The sequence below is a fragment of the Topomyia yanbarensis genome, chromosome 1, assembly GCF_030247195.1.
Source record: "Topomyia yanbarensis strain Yona2022 chromosome 1, ASM3024719v1, whole genome shotgun sequence".
Taxonomy (NCBI): domain Eukaryota; kingdom Metazoa; phylum Arthropoda; class Insecta; order Diptera; family Culicidae; genus Topomyia; species Topomyia yanbarensis.
In genome coordinates this window covers 142,407,378-142,421,715 of record NC_080670.1, presented here as the reverse complement: position 1 = coordinate 142,421,715, position 14,338 = coordinate 142,407,378, and the positions used below count along the sequence as shown (strand labels likewise).

At 36.9% G+C, this 14,338-nt stretch overlaps 1 protein-coding gene across 4 annotated transcripts in view; it reads right to left on the bottom strand.

Annotated features, from left to right (window-relative positions):
• LOC131696358 (acetylcholine receptor subunit alpha-like) overlaps positions 1 to 14,338 on the bottom strand; it is a 701,515-nt gene that overhangs the window by 91,679 nt on the left and 595,498 nt on the right. For all 4 annotated transcript variants that reach the window (XM_058984909.1, XM_058984905.1, XM_058984917.1 and 1 more), the window contains one exon: positions 10,534 to 10,649. In XM_058984909.1, the coding sequence (XP_058840892.1) occupies positions 10,534 to 10,649 (116 nt within the window). The remainder of the gene's footprint in view (positions 1 to 10,533; positions 10,650 to 14,338) is intronic.

Below are 14,338 nucleotides of genomic sequence, written 5' to 3'. Positions count from 1 at the left end.
AAGAAATGTCTTAGATCTGCAGAACGGGCTGGCTGGCAAAGCCTATGCACTAATGTCTCTAGTCTGAACGAGGCTAGCAGATTAAATAAAATTCTCTCCAAATCGAATGATTTTCAGATGAACTCCTTGGAAACCAGAGATGGTGTTTATGTGACGGACGAAAAAGATGTTCTTAATTGTCTCTTCGACACACACTTTCCAGGTTGTATCGATCCGGAGTTGAACAATGTTCACCGATCTCCTTCTGGTGATTCGGACTCGTGGGCGTTAGCACGCACATTGGTTTCCACTGAATCGGTCAAGTGGGCGGTTGACAGCTTTGCTCCATACAAATCACCCGGAAAAGATGGAATACTTCCCGTGCTACTGCAAAAGGGATTTGATATTCTTAAACATGTCTTGAAAAAGATTTTGCTTTCCAGTCTTGCTACCGGGTATATCCCGAAAGCATGGCGAGAAATAACTGTTAGATTTATTCCCAAAGGGGGGCGCTCAAGCTATGAAGAAGCCAATAGTTTTAGGCCTATCAGCTTAAGTTCTTTTCTTCTGAAAGCTTTGGAACGGATAATCGATCATCACATCAGGAACGTTAGTTTAGTTGAATATCCACTGCACAAAATGCAACATGCATATCAGTGTGAGAAATCCACGATCACTTTGCTTCACGATGTTGTTTACAACATTGAGAAGGTCTTCTCGCTCAAGCAATCTAGCTTGGGTGTATTTCTAGATATTGAGGGTGCTTTTGACAATGTGTCCTTCCAGTCTATTCTGGAAGCTACGCACGGTCATGGGATACCTGCATGTATCTCAGGTTGGATAAACGCAATGCTTAGTAACCGCATACTTTGCTCGTCACTGCGACAGGCTGAGATACGGAAGTTGAGTATTTGCGGTTGTCCTCAGGGCGGCGTTCTGTCACCTTTGTTATGGAACTTAGTAGCTGACGGCTTGTTGAAGAAACTCAATGAGCTTGGATTTCAAACCTACGGGTTTGCTGACGATTACCAAATACTAATTACTGGATTTTGCATCGGAACAATCTTCGACTTAATGCAACAGGCATTAAGAGCTGTCGAACAGTGGTGTCGACAAGTTAAACTATCAGTTAACCCAAGCAAAACTTCAATGGTTCTTTTCACGAAGAAGCGAATAACAACCGGGGTTCGTCCCTTGCAGTTCTTTGATTCTGAGCTGCTGTGTGCAGATCAAGTCAAATACGTTGGAGTCATATTGGATTCCAAGCTGAATTGGTCTGCTCACATTGAGTTCAGAGTCAAGAAAGCGTGCATGGCCTTCGGGCAGTGCAGACGAACTTTTGGAAAGACCTGGGGTCTCAAAACTAAATACATCTATTGGATTTACACGACAATTGTACGTCCAATACTGTCATACGGATGCCTTGTGTGGTGGCAGAGGGGAGAGGTGGTGACAGTCCAGTCAAAGCTAAACCATCTGCAAAGAATGGCGCTCATGGCGTTGACTGGTGCTTTCACCACGACTCCGACTGCTGCTCTTGAGGCACTTCTAAACATCAAACCATTACACATACACTTAAAACAAGAAGCACTATCATGTGCATACAGACTGCAGGTTACTGGGCTTTGGAACAGTAATCATGTTGATCTTGCTACCAGTCATACACGATTGTGGTCACAAATGGTTACATGGGGTGAAGATATTCTTGCTCCCAGCGATATTACACTCACTTGTAGTTTTCCTTACAGGACATTCCATGTGAAGATTCCCTCTCGAGAGGAGTGGTTGTTTGGCTTTATGGAAAGACAACAACAAACGCAAGTAGTTTGCTACACTGACGGTTCTCTGATGGAGGGACGTGCTGGTGCTGGTGTCTACTGTCGTGAAATGAGATTGGAACAATCTCACTCACTAGGTAGATACTGTACTGTATTCCAAGCAGAAATCTTTGCGATTATGTGCGGGGTGCAATCGGCCCTTCAACTGCGATAGTCAGGCTGCAATCAAGGCCCTTAGCTCAGACAAATCCCGGTCCAAGCTAGTGATCGCGTGCCGAACCCAAATCGAAGAACTAAGCATTGTCAACACTATCTACCTTGTCTGGGTGCCCGGACATTGCGGTATTACTGGAAATGAATGGGCTGACGAATTGGCCAGGGCAGGTTCAGCGATTGACTTCGTTGTTCCTGAGCCCGCGCTGCCAATTTCGACAAGTTGGATAAGGGAAAAAATACGGTCATGGGCTTCGTCCGAGCACCGCAATTATTGGAGAAATCTACAAACGTATCGCCAAACAAAGGCGTTTCTAGAACAACCATGCCCAGTGGTTTCGAAAAATCTCTTACATTTTTCAAAGCTCCACTGCGGCATGCTGACCAGGGCTTTAACCGGCCACTGCAAACTCAATTATCACATGGCAACTATTCAGCGCGCTGAGTCTTTTTCATGTGATCTTTGTGAATCCGACTACGGAACCTCATATCATCTGATATGCAACTGTCCAGCGGTAGCGCAATTGCGATTTCGGGTCTTCAGTCGTCCTTATATAGACGAAACCATGTTTGGTCGACTGAAACTCAGAGACATACTAAAGTTTCTTGTCCAATGTGGTAAAGAGCTTTAGGCTTATTCGCAGGCAAGTTGAACTACTTGTGAGTTTAACTTACCTGTTGTTTATTTTTGTTTTGTGCTGTTATTTTTCCCACCCTTCCAATTCTACTTCCCCACACCTCCTTGTCCTTTCCTTCCGCTCAGGAAATGATGAAACACACGGCAAGGCACAAATCCCCGACTATGTACGGGGAACGTGCCATTTGAGCCAATATATTCTGATTCCTGATTCCTGCTTTTCGAGTATAGTAATTTATGTTTCTGTAAAGTAATATGTGTAACGCGAACCAATTTACATCCAATTTCCAATAACTTGGTACCGCTGGAAAGGGTATTAAAAACCCAACAAAATGATATAACGGTTACCAGTGTAACCTCATATTTGTTTGTGTAAATCGTGATTGTTATCGAAAATATGCATTGGGATAGGTTGGCCGAGTTTTGTACGAGGCTGGTTGGCCGAGTTGTAAATTTAGCGTAAAGCAATGTGTACTTTGATATTTGTGAAATACCAACCTTTTTCAGAGCGAAATTTGATATTATGCTAATATTGATGATTATGAGGAAAAATATACAGGACAAATAAGTAATAAAAATAATTTAAAATTATTACCAAATAGAAATGAGAGATTAGAATCATTAAAAGTTGGAAATTGTTTATGTTTTCTAATAACTTTTTCCCTGATTTTTATTCATGAATGAAAAAAATTACATGTGTGCTCAAGACAGCGCAAACCGTTTTTCAAAAAGTCTAACCAGAATCAGTACAGAAATTCCGAAAGCAATACTCGGCCAACCAGCCGCGGTCTCCCCTACAATTCATGACACTCGGTCCAAACAGACGGACAGACATTGTTCAAGACAATGTAGTTTTGATGTTCTCTCAGAGAAACTACATCAATGTGGTCTTTCACCAATGTTAAATAATTATTTATACAAATTATTGTCAGAAAAGCACATGCATTTTTCATATGGCGATTTGGCAACATTCAGAATTAGTTACATGGGCCTCCCACAAGGTTCTTGTTTAAGCCCCCTTCTCTACAATTTTTACGTGAATGACATTGATAATTGTATTGTCAGCCCATGCACTCTAAGGCAACTTGCAGATGATGGCGTGGTTTCTGTTACAGGACCAAAAGCCATAAATTCACAACAACCACTGCAAGATAGTTTGGATAATTTATCAAGTTGGGCTTTGAAGCTAGGCATCGATTTCTCTACAGAGAAAACAGAGTTGATTGTTTTTTCAAGGAAGCGTGATCCAGCTCAGCTTTAGCTTCAGTTGGTTGGTAGAACGATAGCCCAAGTCATGACCTTTAAATATCTCGGAATTTGGTTCGATTCTAAAGGTACATGGGGAGGCCACACTAGGTATCTGATAAAGAAGTGCCAACAAAGGATAAATTTTCTCCGAACAATAACCGGATCTTGGTAGGGTGCTCATCCAAGTGACGTGATAAGATTGTATCAAACAACGATACTTTCAGTAATGGAATATGGGTGCTTCTGTTTCCGTTCAGCTGCAAACACTCACATTATTAATGTATGTCGAGCTGCTTGTCGAGCTTCAATCCCAAACCAGATTCATGACAGTATACTTCAATCACATGTCACAAGAAATAACGCCTTCTAGTTATGTTATGACATGTGTTAATATACTAGATACTCCCGATTCCACTTTATTTTTCGACACGTCCATGCAAGAGGAAATTCGTGGAATCCCGGATCACCTGCGCTCTCTGGAGATCCCTAAAATATTCATAATTAAATACCAACACATTGACAGCCATAAAATATTCTACACTGATGGGCCACGAATCAATGAGGCCACTGGCTTCGGTATTTTCAACAATAACACCTCGATCTCTTTCAAGCTTGCAGAACCTGCCTCTGTTTACACAGCTGAACTAGCAGCAGTTCACTATAGTCTGGAAATCATTGATACTTTACTTCCGAGCCATTATTGCATCCTCACAGATAGCCTCAGTACAATTAAGGCAATACGCTCATTAAAGCTTGATAATCACGCTCCGTTCTTTTAGAAGAAGATACGAGAATACTTAACTAAATTAACAAATAAATCTTATCAAATTACCTTAGTGTGGATTCCCGCTCATTGCTCCATACCGGGTAATGAGAGAGCGGATAATTTAGCCAAAATAGGGGCACTGGACGATGATATCTATGAAAGACCTATTGCCTTCAATGAATTTTATAGCGCTTCTCGTCAGAGGTCGCTTACTAGTTGGCAAACATCATGGGACAATGGAGATCTGGGACGGTGGTTGCACTCAATTATCCCTAAAGTATCAACGAAAGCATGGTTCAAAGGGTTGGATGTAAGTCGAAACTTCATTCGTGTGATATCTAGACTCATGTCCAACCATTATACGTTGAATGCGCATCTCCGCCGTATTGGGATCGCAGAAGATAATCAATGTGCTTGCGGAGAGGGCTACGAAGACATTGAACATGTTGTTTGGTCTTGCACTGAATATCATGAAGCCAGATCCCAATTAATAGACTCCTTACGAGCCAGAAGAAAACCACCCTATGTTCCTGTTCGTAATATCCTCGCTTTACGAGATCTTACATACATGGGCCATATTTATCATTTCCTGAAAACAATAAATATTCAAATATAATTATCCCCACAATGTTTCTAGTTTTTTCCCCTTGCTACTCACAAACAATTTAGATTTCTTCGCAGTTAGTTAAGTTAGATAAAACGATATAAATAAAGAAAAAAAAAATAAACAAAGATTACAGAAAAAACTATCAATAGGTTTACAATGAAATTCGAGAAAATTTGAGTATAAATAAAAAATATTCAAAATGATGATTATCTTCAGTGTTAGCATTAGAAAGTGAATTTTTATTATAACGTGATAGTCTTAAGAACTTTAGTAACATGTTATGTAAAAAAACTCCGGCGTAAAAAAGCTTTTGCAAATGCCGTGTCAAATAAACACTTTATAAAAAAAAAGAGAATGTAGTTTTCTATAGCGGTTCCAGCGAAGGTCTCCCGATAAGAATTTGATTGGGAGCATGTTTTTTCCATCCCTCGCGACTGACCTTGTCTGAGTGGATCTTTGATATTTCGGTGACAGCCGAGAACCGTTGTGGCAAGTGTTTATTAATTTGTAAAAGATCCAGCGATTTAGTTTTTGGCCAATAGAAGCCCACAAATGGACCGGTTGAGAGCTCTGGAGATTTCTTGGACTTTGAGAATCGTTACAACCTCCATTTAGCCGTTCGGAGAGGGAATTATCGACACCGTCTACGCACAGGGTCAGTACCAGCGCAAATGGGAAAAAGCAATCACTTCATTAAGGAAAGACAGAAACCACTTTATATTGGATTTCAACGAGGCACCGATCTAGCTTATTTAGTTGGCTATTTTATGACCCTCACTGCGCGAACAAAAGGACGAGGAATATGATCTTGCGAAAAAAGCACAAAGCTGTAACGAGACAGAGGGTGTCTAAAACCATTATTAACAATCAAATATAACGATCAATTCGGTATACGGAATTCGAAAGACACAGTATCCAAGCATCTTCTCAGTGAATTTCAAAATGATCCATAGAGAGATTCGAGAGATATGACGATTTGAAGTTTTATGAAACGAGTTATAAAACTATCTCTCGAATCTCTCTATGGATTATTTTGAAATTCACTGAGAAGATGCTTGGATACTGTATCCTTCGAATGCCGTATGCCGAATTGATGGTCATATTTATTTGTTAATACCGGTTTTTGGCACACCGTGGAGACAAAGCGTCTAATCGCACACCGCACAGAGATTAAAACACACCCGAGCCATCTGAGAGTTACGGTATGAATGTGCGAATAGTTTTGATACTTCTAAACACGATAGATTTTAATATTTCCGCTCCAATGCAAAAACAAAATTATTGATCTACTCAAGTTGCGTAACTGTCGATTACCGTTTTGTTTTCAAAATTTATAAACTTGTACGCCAATGTGAATCTGCTTTGATTTAATTTAAGGAAGAAATATATGGAATGCGTATTTCCTGCTCGAGTAAAACTTGGCGTAAAGATAAATTTTTCGAAAAAAACGACATATGCCCGATCAGAAGCACATTTTAAAAACATTTCAATACTATACCTCAGGTTGTTACTTTTTTATAATTTCATGTTATTTAACTACTAACGAGACCTAATTTATAACATAATAAGTTACGATAATTGCATTCTGTTATTGTCATGCTATTTCATTCTGATCGGGAAGTCACCCATTATCAAATAATCAAAAATACGGGCTAAAAATGAACAAAAACAATTGCACTACCATGTCAGATAAATTTTACGTAACTGTGTCCTTTTATCTAATATTTTGATTAGTATATCACAAACATTATATTTTTTGCGTATATTTTATGTTTGAGTTTCCTGAACTAACATTCCTTCCCTTCCTTGCCGATTGTAAGGACGTGGCCAGGTGTACACTGTGATGCTTGTCTACTATGAAGAAAAAGCATTAATCCCAAATGTTTTGTTTCTTCCGACACGGTATGGTGGATATCTTGTTAAATATTAGCTGATCATTGTACAGCTACCCACGATTTGTGCAATCGTATATGCTGTGCTATGCTTGTGCTATATTTTATGTTTGAGTTACCTCACCTGCTACCATTATTTACAAGTGTAGTCTTAAACATATAAATAACTTTTATATTCGTTTCTAACCAAAAAATAAACCTTTGTATCTATGAGCGCAAATGTCATTTTCTTCTTTTTAAAGAAATCTTCGTGGCGTAAACTGATGCTTGATTGCATATAAACCCATTTTTTATTCCAAATTCGATCGTTTTAATCTCCAATTTGATGCATTTTAATCCTACACTTCGATCAAAAATATAAGATTGAATACGTTCGAAAGACTTCCGCTTGAGAACGCATCAGGGCAATATAGGAGTAAATTACATCAAATTGGTGTAGCATTGACTAAAGACTTTGAAAATGCTAGGATTTTTTAATAAAAAAAATGAAAACATGGAACCATAATATATTTCGAAAATATCCTCAGAAAGAACCGTAATATTTTCCAAATTAATTGCGAAAAACCTCTAAAAATAATTGATTTGGGCTTTTAAGGGTTAACATTTGACACTCTTGAAGCCCTTCTTAAAACTTAGAATGCACTTGTAGTGTGCTATAAAACCAGAATTGCTACTTGGGTTGTGTGTTTACAACGTTGATTTTCAGCCATTCTTGGTTCTCTCGCACTTTGTAAGGCGTGAGCCGCGTCTCGTTGAAGTGTTCGTGGTCTGCGACTGAAATGTTTGAGACGCCAGGCTGGATGAAAATGATTGAAGAGCGCATATCTGCGGTTACTGCGCCAAAATCAAACCGAAGTCACGTTCTACGAATTGCCCAATTTTTTTCAGAAGGCGCGATGTCCGCTATTTGGTCGCTTACGGCCAAGCGAAGCAACTTCTGTACTCTCTCATGGGCCTTTTGGAATTTGTAAGGCTTGAGATTCGGCTCATTTTTCAATAAGAGTCGGATGTTGCGGCCGGATATTTTAAGTTCTTTATCCATTTGATTGGCACTTCGTCGTTGATTTCACTCATGTTGTTTCTTTACTTTTCGAACTATCTCGCGTGATGTTGTAGTTTTTTGATGATCACCTCCATGCGTTTTTTGGTGCTTTCAGCACAGTTAAGACTCGTTTCCATCAGCCCCTTGGTGAAGTTTAGGCAGATAAAACAAGGACATTGATAAAATCGGGACATATATTTTTCTTTCTTTTTAAGAAACCGAAGATCTTAAAATATATTCCTAGATATAGCCTCATAATCTTTCCCGATTATTTAGCTTAAATTTCCCTTAAGGGGGTCTGACAGTTCAAAATTAAAAAAAAAATAATAAATATTTTTAGCATATTTCGGATCTCCAAGATAAGAAAAATATGCTCAAGAATGAATTTATTCGAATTCAACTTGGTTCGTCTGCTAGAGCCTATCAATTTTCATATGAAGCTGATAAAGTCGGGTCAAAAAGCTGATAAAATCAGGGGTAGATAAAATCGGGGGCTGATGAAATCGAGTGGTGATAAAATCGGGTCTTCACTGTATTCTTATAACGAAACGAGTTACCTATATTCTGGTAATCACGATAACGATTGAGACGATATCATGAACGCAAATACTGGAGTTACTGTCTAAAACAGGAATTCGTTGCAGAACATTTCGGTGGGATTAATTTTATGTAAAACATCTTTGGTTATCTTAGATGAAATGATTCAGCTGCTCCAAAGTAGTGTGCTATCAAGTGAAACTACGTGATATATCGAATCCGTTCCCGGCACAGTTGGATCAACATCACTCCGAATTAAGATTAAATCAAAATAAAGCGGATAATGGACAACGCAGCGATGGGTGAAGTCTCCCATCGATTCCTGTTACTAGCGAGTATCCGAATTGCTTGGTCTTAAGGCAATTCAAACATACTGCATCCTTGAAAGCGACAATGAAAGAGTTTATATGTGCAGGATATTGAACAGATACTTCTTTTCTTACAAATTTAAATATCCCGGAATGCCAAATTGTATGTATAATCCGCCGTATCTGTTCAATATCCTGCACATCTAAACTCTCTATTTCCAAACACTTTTATTGAAGATCTAGTTAATAAAATAAGAAAAACTATTTAAAAACCATATATTAGATCATCGGTTGCGGAGATATTATGCGCACAACTAACGCTACCGTAAACAAATGCTTCACGGTAATAGTCGGCGAATTTGTCGATTTTGGCATGAAAACATGAACATTCTTTAATACCTTAAAAAATCATTAAAGCAAAAGTGCCCTTATTTCGTTGTTTTCTGCAACGAATCAAATAGGCGCATTGTACTTAATTGATTTCATTTATGTCACTATTTGAAATTATGTTAACCAAGATGACAGTGTCTTGAGTACAATCTTTGAAAAACACGGTATTGGAACAATACTACCCGAGGTATGGGGCTTTCAACAACTCAAGGTGTAGAAATTTTTAGAAAACTGGGACTCCAAAGTTTAAATTGAGAACTAGGGTTGTTTGACTGGGGAATGAAAATGAAAATAACAATTTTAAATTTTCTTACTAACAAATTATGCAAAATGGTTATTCTATTATAAATTTTCCTATGCGAATCTGCTCAATGTGAAACCAATTGCTATTGCTTGAAGCGATTAAAGTAAAATCATTATCTTTGATTAAGTCTACGGGATACTTGAAATTTCGAAGATTTAGTTTGATATCATATGACTTAAACATACGTGGAATGTCCAGATTCAAAATATTCCTCTCGTAGATCTAGAAATTTTAATAAAATCACATGAGGAGTTTTTTTGTAATTGTCAATGCTTCCTAATCAACAAGATTAGCACAAATTACCAAAGATTTACAGTTCCTACTTAATCGAGAAAAGAAGTTTTACGAAAAAATGGAGATTTATGGGTTGAAATCAAAGTTTTCATGGTTAACTAAGAATGTTAAAAGAGAAGGGGCAGAACATAAATGTTCCATAATCAATGGAGTACAGACGAGAACTAAAATCCATTTTCCTTGGGCTGGATTTTTCTAACCTAGTGGACTTCCAAATAAAACGGAATTTTACAGTTTGAAAGAATGAAGAACAACGAATGATACTAACAATGCCATATAAGTGCAGTTGCAGAATTGAAGGAAGTTATGCATAAACACAAATTGGGTCTCTCCAGCTTTCATTTAATTTTAAACTTGTTATGTTCGTGAGCTGTAGATTTTGATAGCATCTACCAAAAGTGTTCTGACTTAGTTAGCCACCGCTGTTCAAATATGAATAGTTTAAAAATCGTTACTCCTGTTATCAGTTACATTCTACAAATGCAATGTAAATAATTGCATTTGTAGAAAAAACATTTACCCTAAAACGATGTCTTACCTAACTGCAGGAACTTCGAGAATATCCCACTCGACCGATGTATAGAACTCCGACAAATCCACACCGACCTCAACTACGTTGGTGTCGTTAACTTCATCGATGTGACGTAGATCAACCTGAAAAGAGAAAAAAATGGATAGGTTAAATCACACACACAACGGTGGAGGTAAACTGCATTTTTTTCCGGATCGTGTTGTCAGACAAGTTATCTATTATTCGGTTGGGAAGATGTACCATAATGAACTTACGAGAATTCCCGTCTACCAGCAAAAACTATTTCCCTCAGGTGGTATAACAGGCTAAAACGAACTGGGAAAATGTCAACACTTTCGAAGCAGAAAAATCCGACAACTCTCTTGTGGCTGTTTGACATTGTCCCGCAATTGTACGAATTGGAGACTGGACAATCAAATTTCACTTCAACGCCTTTAACTGCTTCGGAGTTGTCTTGCCCTATCAAGCAAGTGGCCATGATTCAACCCAAGTGGGTGGTGTCTGGTCCAGTCCCATCAAAAAAGGAATGGCCGCAATAAAAATGTAAGCTAAGAGGTCGGAATGTAAGAGAAATGGTGTGACAATAAAAATCACGTCCCCCGGGTTGTGAAAAGATGTCGTCTATGTACCAAAAGACAGTGACAGCCAAAATCAGACAGCTGATTGTACTGTGATTTTTATTTTATTTCTATTCATTATCCTCGTTATAGCTTTTAACTACACTCTGGTCGAAATATTTTTCGGAATCCATTACATTGATTCAGACATACCCTCGAAAATGCACCGCATTATGTATCCATCGAGATGTGGTGGTTTGAACGTTGATTTCAGATTCCTTCCCTCACTCTATTAAACTTAAAGCTTTCGCAACCACAATTTTTATGATATCTTGAATATACTTTTGTGAGAGGAGACAGCTATAGCGAGTGATTACTTTTAACGCTGTTCACTTGGGTGGAATCCCCAATTTAACCCAACAAATAGGAATATGAACCTAAGGTTTTTCTCGTTACATACACAGTGGGGGAACATTGGGAGACTTGACCAGGTTTTCAACTAAAACTGCATATATCTCTAAAAAAGCCTTCAATCCCTAAAAAGTCATTGAGATATAATGTGCAAAGTTACTGTGCGTCTTCATGATTTTTTGCAGAATTTTAATTTTAATTTTTGAAAAGTTACAAAAGTTTTTCTGCGATCGTTTGTTTTGTCAAGTCTCCCCACTGCGGTGAAACTTGACCAAGGCGTGTGGAGACTTGACCAAGAGAATTTTGAAAAATCATAACAAAAAATGATGACATAAAACATACTGTAATTATTTTTTTTCCATATTGTCGAATTCCTTAGGTAGCAGTAAAAAATATTGGGTTGCATTTGATAAATTTCGATTTTTAATGCATTTATTTTTAAGGATTAACTGTACTGCTTGCATTGCATGTTCACACGTCACGAAATCAGTCCTACTATTGCTAACTTTGTTTACTAATACTAAAATATAAAGACTCATGTTAAGGGTGGGATTTTTTTTATGGCGTGGTTGACATTAACAGTAGATACCAAAGCATAATAAATATCAGGAATTTTGTATCTTTCTTCAGCTAATTGCCACTTGGTCAAGTCTCCCCATAAAATCTTGGTCAAGTCTCCCCAACATTAGTTATTGCGTTCAATGTCATGCAAATTCTATTAAAAACTATTCCAATGTTCCAATTTATGTAAAATCATTTCACTGCTTCACAAGGATTGATATGGTATATTAGTACATTAATAGAAATTAGTAGTCGAGTAGATATGTCCATACAAAGTTTGATAAAAAATTACATTATTTAATGCAAATTCATTAATCACGTAATATTTTCTGTAAGGAAAAGATTTTTCATTCCAAACTTTTAAAATTACCTTAAGGGATCGAAACAAGTATAAAAATATTTTTGAAAAAAATTTAAAAATGGAATAGAAGATGCCATAGCCAAAAATAGAATTTTACGCTTGGTCAAGTCTCCCCATGTTCCCCTACATGGGACCGTTCATAAACCACGTAGACCGAAATTTGAGAATTTTTAACCCCCTAGTAGACCTGAGTAGACTTTTACCAACCCCCCCCCCCTTTCGCCAAAAGTCAACGTAAACTTTTAATTTTTTTTTATTCGCAGGAAATGTGAATTTAGCAAGAAGCACATTATAGTGTTCAATTAAAAATTAGCGTTCAGATTTATTTCAAGCCTTTTAAATATTAAGGTTGGACAGAGAATGCGCAAAATTCGTAAACGAAAAAAGCAGTTTTTTCCACACCGTATGTCAGATCTTAAAAAAAATCAATCAGCGTATGTAGCGTATGTTGTTACAGTACTGCTGATTGATTTTTATGAAGATCTGACATACGGTGTGGAAAAAAACTGCTTTTTTCGTTTGCTAATTTTACCCTTTCTCTGTCCAACCTTAAAGAAAGGTTTTTCACATTGTTTTTTTTTGTCTATGATTGATCAAATCAATTAATACCAATTCAAGGTGCTTTCTAACGTTTATGTAGCCCCCCTCTGAATTATCTTGACCAAGCATAAGTCTTCGTTAAAAAATCAAATTTGTATTCTGTGTTCCTGTGTGATTTTTACTCTTTAATGAAACTTATGTCCTCCATCCTGTAAATAGAATTGTATCCCTAGTTTTAAGATATCTGTGAAATTTCTCATAAATATTTTCCCCCTTTTGGGTACCAAACCATATTGTTAGTTTTACAATAACTGTAAAATATTTCGTAAAATACTATTACTCCATACAAGAGGGGAGTCATCAAACTGAAAACTGTTTTAAAATTTTTCATAAAAAATCTTTTGCCCCTCTCTTGTATATAGAATCTTATTTCTAGTCTTAAGATAGCTGTAATTTTTTTTCTCTTTCATAAAAAAATATTTCAAAATTGTAACCTGCTAGTTTTAAATTATCCAAAATGTAAAAACAAGGGCATTTGGCACCGCCAAGCTAACGCATTTGTGCCTATTAAATAAACGAAATGAATAAAAAACGTTTGTGTAGCGGAATACTTCTTTTCAAGGTTAGTATACTCAAATATATGTAAAAAGATATATTGCTATAACTAGCTTGAATTTTGGCCGAAGTGCGACCTACACCAATAATGCAGAATTGCTAAACACTTTTTGAGCCTTACTGGTGCATTCAAAATTGTTAAATTATAAGAAACAATTACAAATTAATACTGTCGATGTGTACTATCATCTAGACTAAAATAGTAAACCAAACATGCACACAAATTTCACTTTCCGTGAAAAAATTTCAATATTTCTAAGATAATAAGATAATTTAAATTGCCTTATTTGATTAAGGGAACGAAGCTATTTAAACCTTCCCAAAAATATTTATATTTCATATGTAATTAATAGCCGTATCACCTTAGAGTATTATCGCAAAGTATCAAAGTTTAACTCCGAATATTTTCGAAGATAAATATAGCAGAACCGGTTTGCACGGAGTTGCATAGGGTCAACACGTAAAATTTAACGGGTGTTTAAAGATTTTGAAATCAGTGTAAATGATTAACGTTATATTTACAGCGAATTTACTCTTCAATCAAATTTAGTTCCAGACTTAATGTCTTTAGCAAAATTTTGGGGAGTGCTATTACAAACCACTTTGTTGAAGACATGAAGGCTCCATGTGTTCAAGGTATTAACATATTTTAAGCTATTTCTATTTAATTTTAAATTCAATTATTATGATTTTACTGTTTAAGATAAATCTGTTCTATTGTTTATAAACCATAAAATTTACATTTTATCCAAAGCTTGAGTTTGTA